General features: G+C 47.9%; 1 protein-coding gene across 1 annotated transcript; it reads left to right on the forward strand.

Annotated features, from left to right (window-relative positions):
- Positions 1–2,729: 2,729 nt before the first annotated feature.
- Umod (uromodulin) lies at positions 2,730–13,708 on the forward strand. Its single transcript, XM_041666575.1, has 10 exons — positions 2,730–2,857; positions 3,915–4,697; positions 4,781–4,888; positions 6,089–6,297; positions 7,109–7,257; positions 8,786–9,031; positions 10,322–10,484; positions 11,048–11,129; positions 11,805–11,846; positions 13,405–13,708. The coding sequence occupies exons 1-10, from the start codon at positions 2,764–2,766 to the stop codon at positions 13,464–13,466; spliced, it is 1,938 nt and encodes a 645-aa protein (XP_041522509.1). The 5' UTR covers positions 2,730–2,763; the 3' UTR covers positions 13,467–13,708.
- The last annotated feature ends 858 nt before the right edge of the window (positions 13,709–14,566 follow it).

The raw sequence follows: 14,566 nt of genomic DNA on the forward strand, positions 1-14,566 counted from the left end.
TTGTTTGGAAAGAGCTATCAATATTCTTAAAAGTACACACTGTTTTGACCCAGAACTTTCACTTCTAGGAAATTAAGAAGGGGACAGAAAAAGTCCCAAGCAAAAGTCAATGTGGTTGTCATCCTCATGCTTCTTATGCAGTCAAAGTGTACATGTATTGGATATTTTTCAACATATTGACATCTATTCTACCAAATTTTGGGTTGTCACCTTCATGGGATTGGGTCAGAAGGTATGTGTAACTTGTGACTTGACCTCTAGTGACCCTATCTCTATGACCCCCTATCAGCAAAGCATCTGTCACAGAATCGGCTCGAATCAAACATCACCATGTATTTCCACCTGCATCATCTCTGTCCGCCACTGTCACTGCTCATGGGGAGCGAGGGGCATCTCATTTCAGAGGAGAAGAAAATGGTCTCATGGAAGAGAAGAGTTAAATTCCCCGGGATACAGTTCATTATGGACCCAGGAAAACTCAGCCTGTTCAATTCTAAGGTTGTTTCTCATCCCAGGGAACCCTCACTGTTTGGATCTCAGCCTTCTGTCTGACAGAGGATGTCCAGATGGTCTTGTGGCCTGATGTCATTCTCAGCAACTCTCCTGCTCCTATCTGAACTCTGGAGAAGAGAGCTGCTCTGAGGCTGTTCCTCAGAGCAGGAATGTATTCCAGACTGCGAAGCTAGTACTCCTCTTATCCTAACACAGGCACCTTTCAGATACTGCCTTCTGCTTGGTACCCTGGATTTGGGTCCCACCTCGTCCTTGCCCAGGACCAAGGAAAAGCCCAGAATCTTGGCACCGCTTTGCCAGTTAATATCTAACTGAGGAATGCCTTGCTGCCAAAAGTTGAAACACAGAGACCTTGTATTTCCAGGAACAGGTGTGACCCTCAATGTCAATAATTTTGTGTCTCTAACTATTAGGGAAAAATAACAACCACGGTCTCATAGCTTGGAAAAGGTGAACACTATGCCAAAAGGAAAGAAAAATTCTGCCCCCACAGGAACAATCTCAAGGGGCAGGGGTAGAGAATAACTGGAGGAGTGAGTGCCTGCCAAGGGCAGGTGTATATATATTGATCAGAAACACCTGCTTGTGAATGGACCAGTCCTGTCCTCCTGGGTTCAGGTAAGGCAAACTGGAGCTGTCATCTTCTGCATCCACTTCTTCTCTGTCTATTCTCTTTCTCCTTTAGGGAGGTGGGAGAGGAAATTTAGCATCTGGATACTGGGGTCAGAGCAGCCAGACTCATTACTCCACTGAGAGTCAACTTTGTGGTCTGTGACATAGCAACTTCCTTCTCTTTGAGGCAAAGCTTTTGAAATAGCCATGCAAGCTGATGTTCCTTCATTCAGTGGTTTTCCTGAAGCTCACACTATGTGCTAGGTACTGGGCTTGTGGCAGTCAATAGAAGCGTCTGCTATGTGCTGGGTCCTTGCAAATGTTTAGTTAGCCAGAGGAGTGCTGTAGTGCTTTTCAAACTATACCATGTGGTTTCTATCAGAATTTTCTTCATTAAATAGACCATGTCAACAGGCAACATACATTGTAAGGATAGGAGTCATCTTATAAACCTTTACTTGTGTGTGTGTGTGTGTTTCTTATATCTCAGACTCAGAAGTCAAGAGACCATTTTTTTTAATATCTGTCATTTTATTTATGCTAGTGTGTGTGTGTAACTGCATGATTTATGTGCAGCATTTATGCACGGGTACCCTCTGAGGCTGGAGGGTTTTGGCTCTCCTAAAACTGGAGTTACAGACAGTTGTGAGCTGCCTAATATGGGTGCTGGGCACCTGACCTGGGTCTTCTGCCAGAGCAGTGAGCGCTCTTCACTACTGAGCCATCCCCCCAGGCCGGAGAACATTTGTCCTTGCAGTACAAGTTCTTTGAGCATAGAGAAGCAGGCCCGACAGTTCCTATACACCAGCCAGTGGAAGAGGAGGTCCCAACTGCATAGACGAGAAGACTAGAACACATCACCTGGTGTCACAGTCCTGTGAGAGGTGACTCAGGGACGGGGCTCTGTTTCAGCTCAGTTCCTAAGAGTTTACCTCTGATGCCATCCTCGCTTGCTGCTATAAAACTTAGGGTAATACTTGTATCCATCTAGAATGATTTTGGTTGTTGCAACCACAACCATTTTGAAAAACAGTAATATGCACTGTTGTTAAGTTAGTCATCTCCAGAGTTCCTTATCTTGTGTCTTTCCTTTACAAGACTTGTGCAAAGATGTCAACTATATTCGTTATTCTGTTTGGTGTCTAGTATTAATCAGTAACTATTTGTCGAATGAATAGGTCGGTGCTAGCAAACTGTAAGTTCAGACAATCAAGAACAACCTGTAAAAACCCAAAGCTGCCTCTAATAAGGTTCTGAGTAGAAAGCACCCCCCCCCCCCCGCCGCCCATCTTGTGACTTTTTGCTCCAAACAAAAGATTTAGCTCTTCAAAATGTGCAGTACGGAACATGAGTGGGTGGGTACGGGGTATGGGGCATGGGTAAGGAGCAGGGGTGTGTCCACACACACGGAAGCCCACCAAAGCTAGAGCTGCAGCCCTGTAGTTTTCCTGATCCCTATCAACAGTGCGCAACAGAGGCATTCCTTCTGTCTGTGGGGAGGGGAGTTAGACCACACATGTGCCTCACTCATCTCTGCTCTCGGGATCCCAGGCATCAGAAACACAGGGAAAGCATCTAACCCATCCTTACCTTTGGGCAGGTGTTCCAGTACCAGAAATAGAGGGAAGAGCAGGAAGGATGAGGCGGCTGTGCTCTTTGACCGGGTTGCTGGTGGTAATGATGGTAACCCCTTGGCTCACTGTAGCGGGAGCCAATGATTCATCAGAAGCAAGTAAGTGTGAGTGTTTGTGCATGCGTGTGTGTGTGTGGTGCGTGTGTGTGCATGTGTATGTAGTACTCTTCCCTGTGCTTAATTGAATTCTTAATTAAGATTAAGCAATCTTAATCCTTCTTTTAGCACACTTGACATGATCTGTATCCTAAGCCCATTTCATGGATTGTAATGTGCCCAGACTCACTCAGAAGTTCTACTAAAATGCAAATCCTGCTTTAGTATGTCTGACAAGAGGCCCGAGACTCTGAAGAAATAACAAAGTTTGGGTGATGCTGATGTTGGGCTAGAGCATCTCTGAATCTTTCTTGCACTTTATTGTAAAGTCACAAGCATGCTCAGTTACATAAATGAATTGAAGTTTATGTAACTCCTTTAAGTGTGGGGTCATTCCACGGGGCTTCCATCCTGGAGTACTGTGGAGCCATAGTAAATACAACTGTGGGGTCGTGGTTAAAAGCACATGTTCTGTGGTCATGCCATGTGTGTATATCATGTTTGGCAACTTGTGAGGGACTTACCCCTTCTGAGTCTCAATGTTCATGTCTGTAAATAAAGATAAATTAAAAGGGGGCCGCTGGTCAGTAAGCTCCAGAATGAAAGGTGCACATCCTTGTGTCCGACACGCAGTACGTGATGCTAAACAACGGCTCTTTCCTTTTCAGTGTTGAAAGCAAGTGTGAGTGTCTTGTCAAATGGGCTGGGAACAGTCTTCAGAGAGAAGGGACACAGGGAAGGGTGTTAGTGAAGGCTGCAGAGGCAGAGAGAGGACCTGGGCAGACTAGGAAGGGGTGGCAGCTTTGTCACACATCCTCCCCAGTTACCCAGGGTATTGGTGTGTTCTGCCCTTGGATGTGACAATGTGGACGTTTTAAAAGGAGGCACAAAGGAAAGGCCATGCTTAACTAGATGAATATGAGAATCTACTCGTTGGTTGGATGGGCAGGTTCCAAGGGTGGCGGTAAGATAACAAGTTCTTTAAGAAGCAAGAAAGACATTGTTTTGGGATATCTGCCCAGCTGCCGGGGGTTCTGAGACTGTGCTCTTCTATCAACAGTAAGGTGTTCCGAATGCCACAGCAACGCCACCTGCATGGTGGATGGAGTGGTTACAACATGCTTCTGCCAGCTGGGTTTCACTGGTAACGGGCTGCACTGTGAGGACGTGGATGAGTGTGCCATCCCTCAGGCTCACAACTGCTCTGCCAACAGCGTCTGCGTGAACACACTGGGTTCCTACGCATGCGCCTGCCGGCATGGCTTCCGTCTGACGCCTGGGCTGGGCTGCATTGATGTGGATGAATGCGCAGAGCTGGGACTCAGTGACTGCCATGCACTAGCTACCTGTGTCAACACGGAGGGCAACTACTCGTGCGTGTGTCCCAAGGGCTACGAAGGGGATGGTCGGCACTGTGAGTGCTCCCCAGACTCCTGTGGTCCCGATCTGGACTGCTTGCCCCAGGGCCCGGGGGGAGCACTAGTGTGTGTAGACCCCTGCAACGTGCATGAGACCCTGGCCGAGTACTGGCGCAGCACGGAATATGGTGCCGGCTACTCCTGTGACTCTAATTTGCATGGCTGGTACCGGTTCATGGGCCAGGGTGGCGTGAGCATGGCTGAGACCTGTGTGCCGGTCCAGAGATGCAACACAGCTGCGCCCATGTGGCTCAATGGCTCGCATCCATCGAGCAACGAGGGCATCGTGAGCCGCACGGCCTGTGCGCACTGGAGCGGCAACTGCTGTCTGTGGTCCACAGAGATTCAGGTGAAGGCCTGCACAGGTGGCTACTATGTTTACAACCTGACGGAGGCCCCCGAATGCAATCTGGCTTACTGCACAGGTGAGCAGAGCTGCACCCTACCTACTCTTTGGTCTGCAGGAGTCTTAAGGAACAAGCTGTTGACTGTCTTGATGATGTTTCAGATCCTGGCTCCGTGGAGGGGACCTGCGAAGAGTGCGGGGTGGACGAGGACTGCATATCAGAAAACGGCAGATGGCGCTGTCAGTGTAAAAAGGACTTCAATATCACAGGTGAGGCCCAGAGGGCGATTGGTTGAGAAAGTGATCAGCGCTTAGGGGTGAGGCCCATGCTTGTGTGGGTCTGGGACCAGAGGACACACAGCTAATCAGTGAGAAGGAAAGGTCACTAAAAGTCTGGGCTGTTTGAGGCTCCTCCTCAGTGGGCTCCAAAGGCACACCAGGTAACCAGAAGTAACCAGAAACTACTGAGCCACCTGTCACATCAGAAACTGACGGCGACCGGCCGTTCTGTGGCCAGTGCGGGATGCTGGGCATGGACCAGGGCCTCTCTCAGCCCATTTCCTCATGGTGTCATTGAAGATGGTGAGGTCTTTTCCAGACTTGGGTCACGTGTCATGCCCACTGTCTGATGCTGCTTCTTTCCAAGTACTGTCTGTGTGGCAAAATGTCGTGATGAAGACGTTCCTCTCCAGTTTGGTGGGATGGCTTCCTTGAGCTTGATTCAGGGTATGGGTGTCCCTGCTGCGTTTACAAGTAAAATGTCACAACGTTACATGTACAAAGGAACACAATGGTAAGGAAGCCATTGCCCTCCTACAGAGCTGCAGTGCTCCACACTGAAAAGGAAGGAGTAAGAAACCCTTCCAAAAATTGAAACTTGCTTGAGTGTTCTTTGTCTCTCTACCACACAGGTCCTAAGGACTGAACTCAGGTAGTAAGGCTTGGCAGCAAACACCTTTACCCACTGAGCCATCACACCAGCTCCTGAATACTTGAAAAATAAGGAAAAATTCTAGTTATTCTTTATTGCCTTCTCCAAACTTCGAGCCTGCTCTTTGTCTGAGAGGGAAACTAACCAACAACATCATCAGAGCCACTGCCAATGGGAGGCCTGGCACCTGTGTGTAGCAAGGATGCCAGAGGGTGGCAATTAGCATTTTCTTTTTTTCTCTTTTTTTTTTCTTCATATCGGTTGGATGTTGTTTAAGGCTGGGCCAGTGAAAGACCCTCAAACTACCTTAAATTGTATATACAGTGCACTCTAAGGGGAACATGGAGCTGGATGGTTGATGGTTGGATCCTCACAGTGATGTTCATAATTTAATTTTGGCTGAGAGGGGACTATGATTAACCCAAGGCATCTTAAGTGCCACCATCTGATGGCCAGTCCAGCAAGCATGCTGTGTCCCTGGGGACGTGCCTGGCCCTGGAGGAGAAGATTCCTGATCTTGTTGTCCCTGGCCTTTTCAGATATATCTCTCCTGGATCACAAGTTAGAGTGTGGGACCAATGACATCAAAATATCCCTCAGCAAATGCCAGCTCCAGAGTGTGGGCTTTATGAAGGTCTTCATGTACCTGAGTGACAGCCAGTGCTCGGGCTTCAGTGAGAGGGGTGAACGAGACTGGATGTCCGTGGTGACACCTGCCCAGGATGGCCCCTGTGGGACAGTGTTGAGGGTAAGTCCTTGCCCGTGGTAACATCAGGGTTGGAGTGACTGGTGCCTATGTAAGGTCCAAGTCCACACCTTGTTGGATCTTTGGGTGATTTGTTTGACCTGACTTCAACTCGGAGGGGTTGCCACTTCTCTGTAGGGATGTTAGGGTTAAATTAATCCATGTGTCTGGTGTGAGCTTGATCTGTAAGGATGACCTCCCCTTCTGCAGATGGGAAAAAAGGGCTAGGCTGACAATGATGGCCTAAGGTGAACTAAGGTTCACCCTGGGACCAGAAGCAAGTCTGTCTGTGTTCAGGGATCCCAAGAAGAATGTCACCCCCAGAGGCCTCTGCGAAGATCAACCATTAAGTGTTTGTGAGGCTGGCACCTAGCTTCCTCCTGACTCCATCCCTGGAAAGAAAATGGGGATGAGCAAAAGGAAAGGAGGGGAGGGAGAGATTGTCACTGTCAAGGACAGTGTGTGATGAAATTAGTGACAGCTTGCTCGTGATTTTCAAGAGGAAACCTGCAGATCCTGTGCTCTGTATGGATGGACTCAGTTCTCAGGGAACCGTGAACCTCCATCCCTTTATCCACAAAGCAGGGATTCAGCAGCCCTGCCCTCTTTAGGTTGTGGGAAGCATTGGTAGAACGATGCAGGAGGAGAATGTAGCTCAGTGTCTGGAACATGACCTCTGCTCCTAAAGTCACTGCTATTGTAACACACAGATGGGGAGGGCAGCTTTCAGGACTCCATAGACCAACACATTGGCTGTAAAACTCTGCTTGGGTTCTCATGTCTCTTTCTCCTTACTCCTCTTCACTCAACACAGACGAATGAAACCCATGCCACCTACAGCAACACCCTCTACCTGGCAAATGAGATCATCATCCGAGACATCAACATCAGGATCAACTTTGAATGCTCTTACCCCCTGGACATGAAAGTCAGCCTGAAGACCTCCCTACAGCCCATGGTCAGGTGTGGCCATCAGGGGTCTCCAGTGCTCTGGGGAGGCTTCACCCCACAGCCCTGTAACCCCTCAGCCCCTCAGTCCTGAGACCTTCAGCTGCCTTGACAAGTGGGAACTGGCTTTGGAGTCTGGAGATGCAGGGTTGCGAGGACACAGTGAGGAATTCCAGAATTCAGATTTCAACCCAGGCTCTGCCATCTATTAAGTGGATAGCTTTGGGAACCCATAGCAACCGTCTAACTGTTGTCCTCATTTACCAGGGGCCTTTAATAGTACTTTCATGGCTTTTCTAAGGACAGTCATGTTCTGCAAAGGGGATCAATTATCAGTCTGTCTTTTCGGAGGGCTTGGGTGGCCCTGCTTCTGGAGGGGATTCTGAACAAGCATAGCTTTAATTTAGATCTCAGCTTCCATCATTCTCTGAATTGAAGATCTATGATTAAAGAAGCATTTACAGATCACACTCTTCAGAGGTGTCTTTTTTTGGGTAGAGAGGTAGCTAGCTGGAGAGGCAAACCAGGAAAGCTCCATCCATTTGGTGGAAAATAGCATCCTATTACTATGTATGATTGAAAGTCTTTGAATATGATGGGCCACAGGCCACTGATGCCCTATGATGGGCCACAGGCCACTGATGCTCATGTGGGAAGGATGACAGCTGAAAACACTAGTATTTATTGAGCATTTGCAGTATGGCAGAAACATGTTAAGAATGCTGGACTGATATGTGTGTGACTTGCTTATATCGGTCTATTGGATGGAGTACGACCAGGTGAGGTAGTGCCCTGGAGTAATGTGGCCATGTCCTAGGCCTCCCTTCAAGGTGTCTGAGAGCAACAGGTATGTGAGCAAGCCTCTCTGGGGCTCAAGAACGTCTCATCCTGTTCTCTCTTGTGAAGCAGATCCTTGTATTGTTGGGCAATTCTCATAAACCTTATTTTATGTGACACCTCTCTCTCTCTGTATCCTGTGAGAGATAATGCAGTGAAATTCACACCAGTATGAGTGTTTAGATTAAAAACAGCCCATTTATAAGACCCAATCTGATGTCGGTATTGGAAGGAACACCTTGACAGAGCTTCAGAACTCAAGTCTATAGGGCTCCTGATAGCTCATCTCTTTTTACCTGTTGCAGGCTGAGACTCAAGAAGCCCAGGTAGGTCCCCGAAGAATTTATTCTATTTTGAAGGATGGTAGGAAGGGGGCACCCACAGTGCCCTGGAAATTTAACTCAAGATATGGTCTATGGATCTGTAACACCAGCATCACTAATGATGAGTTTGTTAGAGATGCGGATCTTCGAGACCCACCACAGACCTGCTCAGTCAGGGAGGGCTTCTCTCCAGCATCCCCTAACACCCCATGCCTCTGAGTGCTCACAGAAGTTTGCCAAGCAGCGGTGAGGGTTTCAGGCCTGCTACTGAATGAGACAGTCAGAAACCTGCAAGGAACAGTCCGAGAATGCTGGTCAGAAAGGGTAGCCATCTGCGCATGTTCTCAACCTGGTCCTCTCTAACAGCTCTTCTTTCTCTGCAGTTCCCTGAACATCAGCTTGGGTGGGACAGGCATGTTCACCGTGCGGATGGCGCTGTTCCAGAGCCCTGCCTACACACAGCCCTACCAAGGCTCCTCTGTGATGCTGTCCACAGAGGCTTTTCTGTATGTGGGCACCATACTGGATGGGGGTGACGTGTCCCGGTTTGTACTGCTAATGACCAACTGCTATGCCACGCCGAGTAGCAACGCCACAGACCCTGTAAAATACTTCATTATCCAGGACAGGTAAAACAGTGGATTCGATTTGGATGGGGAATACATGTTTATGTTTATATACCCTTAGCTTAAATTTAGCATTTTGGCTCAACCTGAATACAGGGCCCTACCTATGCTATTCAGTAGTTTTTAGGTGCTATTCATTAGGACTCCCTAGATCATCTTATGCAATACATTATCAACTGTATTTTCACAAGTATGTGAAGCACACATATCAAATGTTTTAACATTTTAAGAAGTGCGCTTTGATTTAAGTGGTTTTCTTGGTATTTTTTGAAATATCTTATTTTTATACAATATGTCATTATATTTGAAGAGGGTTGCACATGTTCACTGGCAGGCCAAGTGGGCATCCCTGACTTAGAACATATAAGAAATCTGATGAAAAGGCAGGATCAGAGCAACAGGCAGCCAGTGCCCAGCTGGGAAGAGTAGGGGTTGGGCATGGTTAGCCAAGGAGTGGTTGAAACTGGGAGGGTACAGGCGTGCTGTCTCTTCATTGAAAGGCTATAGATAAATTAAACAGATATTTTGAAAGTCTGTTGTGTACCAGACTTTGTGGGTACCATGGCGAGGGGAAGAGATGAAACCACCCACCCTCACACAACTTAAATTCTGAAGGCAAGACAGGCAATTAAAAGGAAGTGAAATACACAGTGAGGAGGCCGCCTTTGGACAAGTGAAGCAGGGAGGGAAAGGCTTTGCAGCCCACGCTGCAGGACCTGCCCAGAATGCCCAGCACACATGTGAGCTTCTTCTGCATGTTGGTTTGTTTGGATGCCACTGTGCGCATTGCAGATGGGTACACACACTTTGGTTGGCTCAGTGGCTGGCTGGACTCCCTGGTTTCTGCGATTATAGGCACATATTTGACAGCATGAAATAGTTAATGATTCTTTTTATTTATTTATTTATTAAAGATTTCTGTCTCTTCCCCGCCACAGCGTCCCACTTCCCTCCCCCTCCCCCATTAATGATTCTTTAATATGTTTCCTTGTCAATGAGAATGAGCTTCTGGATTGTTCCAACTCTGTGGTTGAAGAATTTCATCATTTTTCTTTAGCCCCAGTCACAGGCATCACCTACTGTGTGCCTCACTCTGTTCTAAGCACTTTGAAAAAAAAAATAACGTAATCCTCAGTTATCTTTTAACATTATTCCCATATGTGTATGGAGACGTTGAGGCACAGAGAAGTTTAATGAGCTAGCAGGTGGCGATGTGGCATTTAAGCCCAGGAAGTGGAGCTCCAGAGTCTTGGCTTAATCAACTCCACCGTATGTCTTAATGTTCCCATTCAGATGTCCAAACACATTGGATACAACCATTCAGGTGGTGGAGAACGGCGAGTCCCCTCAGGGCCGGTTTTCTGTTCAGATGTTCCGGTTCACAGGAAATTACGACCTTGTCTACCTGCACTGTGAGGTGTACCTGTGTGACTCTGTGAATGAACAGTGCAAGCCTGTGAGTCATCCCCCTTCCCCTTTCTCCCCACAAAAGAGTGCTGGAAGCACCCCTGCCCCGCACAACAGTCTGCTGGAGTGCCCGTCTCTACCACCAAGACACGTATTTGTGGCATTTTCCTATTTTAACATAAGGACACATAGCTGCAAGACAGAGTGGACAGGACCAATCAGGACACCTGGGCTACCTAGCAGTCAGGAAACAGTGGTGATATCAGGGGGCTTGGCCAATAAGTAGACCTTATTAGCAGGCACAAGCTATTCTCCCCATAACAGTAACTTAAATCTGCAGTGCTGTGTGCAACTCAGGTGTTTTAATGTGTTCAAACGCCACAGAAATTCACCGGGGGAGCTACTCGCTCATTTTCTCAATTGGAAAAGCTCAGAGAGCTGAAGTGACTAGTCCACAATCCCAATAAGGGCTGGGGCTGGGATATGATCCGCTATCTCCTGTATGAGGCAGGAGGATGCTCTTCTGAGCTGGCTGCCCACTTTTCACGCCAGGATCACACGTCACCTTCCTCTTAACCATGAGTGATTTTCTGTGTCACCCTTCCCCTGCAGAGCTGCTCTGGTACTAGACTGAGAAGTGGGAACTTCATAGATCAGGCCCGGGTCCTGAACTTGGGCCCCATCACACGGCAAGGTGAGAGATCTGTTCTTCTGTCAGGTCCCTGAATGGGGAAGAGGCAAGGTGGCAGAGGCTGTCTTCTTAGGTCTGACTGGGAATGGAAAAGTGAGGAACAGTGGATTCTCTGGGAGATCAGCTGCCTTCCTCTTTAACCAGTTCTAGTGCAGCCTTTCATTCGTCCATTGCAGACACAGGCTTTGGTGCTCGCTATGGCTTAGCATCTTGTGACAAGCAGAACAGATCCCACTGCCTTGGATCTTCTGGATCATTTGGGGAAACATTGTCCAAATGGCACCATTAAGATGCATAGAACTGCAGTTGCCTTGAGCGCAGGGAGAAAGAGCACACAGAGTTTGAAGCTGTTCTGACTAAGGAACCAGACCGAGTCTTGATGATGGGGGAAGACTAGGGAGAAGCCAGCCTGTTAGGAGAACTGAGGGGAGCTAGGCCAGTGGTGGTGGCTAAACTAGTATGGGCGAGGCTAGCCCTGTGGAACTGTGTAGATCCCAATAAGTTTTTAGTCTTTCTTCTGAAAGCAATATGGATGAGGCTTTCTACAGATCCAGTGTGGGGGAGTGAGCTTCAGAAAGATGACCCTGGTTGCAAGAGGAGAAGACGGAGGGAACTAGTCTCAGCTTCCTTGTAAGCCATGTGCCTCACTTCTCATGGATCTTTCTGTTTCTCCCAAAGGAGTCCAGGCTGCTGTATCCAAGGCTGCTTCCAGCAACTTAAGTAAGTTAGTAACTTGAGAAAGCTATGTAACTATCCTTTCTGTATAGTAACCTGCTCCATGACACTCCGCTGCGGCTTCTATCTGGGGTTCTGAGTGGACTGGAGGGCCTAGCCTTCAGAGCCTGAGCTGCCAAAGGTGACCTGTCCTGGAAATGCCTGGACCTCACCTGTACTCATGCGCACATTTGTGCTGTTCCATACTAGTGTGCTGGAACACAGGTACGACCCAACAACCTGAGAGAGCACAGTGTCTAGGTTTGTTTGCATATGTTCATATCTGTTCACAGATATCACACACACTTACATGTATGCATACCTGTACATATCTGCATACACATAAATCATTCACATTCCTATCTGCACGCGCACACACACACACACACACACACACACACACACACACTCTCATATGTGTATGCAGACCACACAGGCTCCTATCTGCACACAGATCACATACATGTCTGTACACAAACCACACACACTCATGTTACACGCAGATCACACATATTCACCTCTGCACATACATTTATGGGCATACAGACTATAATACTCACATCTGCATATAGATCATCCACTTTCATGTCTACACACAGACCATACACACTCATATCTGTGCGCACTCCTTTCTGCACACAGACCGTACACATTCATATTTGCATATATATCACAATACTCATATGTACACATACAGATCACAGACGTTCATGTATGCACATGCTGATCACACTCACTTCTATCTGCAGGCACAGATCACACATGTTCATGCTTTATACAGAGATAGACACACAGCTGCAGTTGCCCGCATGCATGTAAGTGGCTCAGATGTCCACATACATCTATTACAAACCTGTTCCCCAAAGACATGCACACCTGTCCTTTTCTTGGCACACCCTGAAGCTGAAGCTCTTCTCTTACACCTCACAAGCCGCTCTACAGGTTACAAATATTTGCTGAGAGCCATTGTTTGCCAAGAACCAAGATTAGTTGTGCACTGAGCATATCAGACAAACAAGAAGCTCCATATTTTGCGTCTTCAAGCCTCAGACCACAAAAGTCAGGAACTGGTGACATTGTTGTTGTCCTTTTCTGCTGCCTGCTGCCTGATTTGTCACCCCAGATGAAAACTGAATCCACACAGCCATTGCTTTTCTTGGCTTGTGGAACCTGGGTCTAAGAGGATTGCTATGATGACCTGGGGTTTGGTATGAGTTCTCTGCCCCTGAGCTCAGAGCTGGAAAGTCACGGTTCTCCCATGACATAGGTGTGTCCTCTGTGACTAGCATTCAGGTCTCTGGGATGGTTGGGTTTGTTAGGTATCGCATGAAGGGTGCACACCAAGTACTTCAGGAGACATTACTGTCTTTTCAAGTCTAGTCCACCTGGAATGGAGCCTGAATTCACCCCACCCCCACCCCGTTTAGTGTAGACAACTTTTTTGAACTTCCTTGTCCAGATAGGGCACCTTCCTTCTTGGCTAGTCTGTAGGAAAGTGTCTTATGTTACGTTGCACAAAAGTCCACCAGCACGTGCCATGTCCCTCTAATTGTTTTCCTTTTAGGGCTCCTGAGCATCTGGCTGCCTCTGTTTCTCTCCGTCACTTTGACCCTGATGTCTCACTGATGGACAGAAGGAAACCTGGTGTGGCTTCCAGCTCACTTCCTGCCGGCCAGGAGGGGAGCTGCAGGCTGGTTTCCAGCCATAGGAGAGGGACTCACACTGCTCCCAGATTGCACTTACTCTCTCCCTTTCATCCTCACACTCAAAACCTAGTAGTTATCCTTCAGTGCTGCTCTTTCTCCAAACGGGACTTGTGGTACATCTGCACATGGAGCCCCTGTCTCCTTAAGGAATAATAATAATAATAAGCTTAAAAAATCAGCTTTTGGAGTCATTAATTCAAATCTTCACTGAGCACACCATCACTGTGGGCACTGTCTGTTGTACTGAGCATCACATGGTGGGACTAAAGCAGACCCTTTCCCTATCTTAATGGACTTCACAGACGCGCCGAGAAACTGGGATCTCAGAACAAAAGTTCTGCTATGCTACCTTAGAAAAGACACATTTGCTGAGCTGCTACTGTACCAGTTACTAAGCTATGCCAGGTATATAACAGTGGATACAGGCCGTGAGCAATGCGGGCACAAGTCATGCCTCAGAACTTGAACATGCAATTCTTTAGGCTGCCAGGGACTCCAGTCATGGAGAGTTTAACAGACATCAGGAGGTGGCTGTAGTAATATGGGCGGCGGGGCTGCATCCCCAACACCCCAGCCGCCCGCTTGGCTAGCTTATGCCCGAAATAACAACACACAAACTGTATTCATTTAAACACTGCTTGGCCCTTTAGCCCTAGCCCTTACTGGCTAATTCTGTTATCTTGATCAACCCATCTCTAATAATCTGTGAGCACCGGTCTTAAGGGAAAAGGTTCAGCATATCTAACCTGGCGGCTTGCTTCATGGCGTGTGTCTGCCCAGGAGCGGGGCATGGCGTCTCTCTCAGGCGTCTGCTCCCGAGAGGAGAGCTGTGGAGTCTGAGCTCACTTCCTCTTCCTCCCAGCGTTCTGTTCTGTTTACTCCACCCACCTATCTTCTAACCAATGAGAGCCAAGCAGTTTCCTTTTATTAGCCAATGACCTTCCTCCATCAGGTGGCAGATTCTTTGCAATAGGGGCAGTCAAGAGTACCCTCACAAGGATACACTTGGCTTTTCCACAA

The sequence above is a fragment of the Microtus oregoni genome, unplaced genomic scaffold, assembly GCF_018167655.1.
Source record: "Microtus oregoni isolate MIOR12 unplaced genomic scaffold, Mior012 000016F_ref0000370, whole genome shotgun sequence".
In the NCBI taxonomy this organism is placed as follows: domain Eukaryota; kingdom Metazoa; phylum Chordata; class Mammalia; order Rodentia; family Cricetidae; genus Microtus; species Microtus oregoni.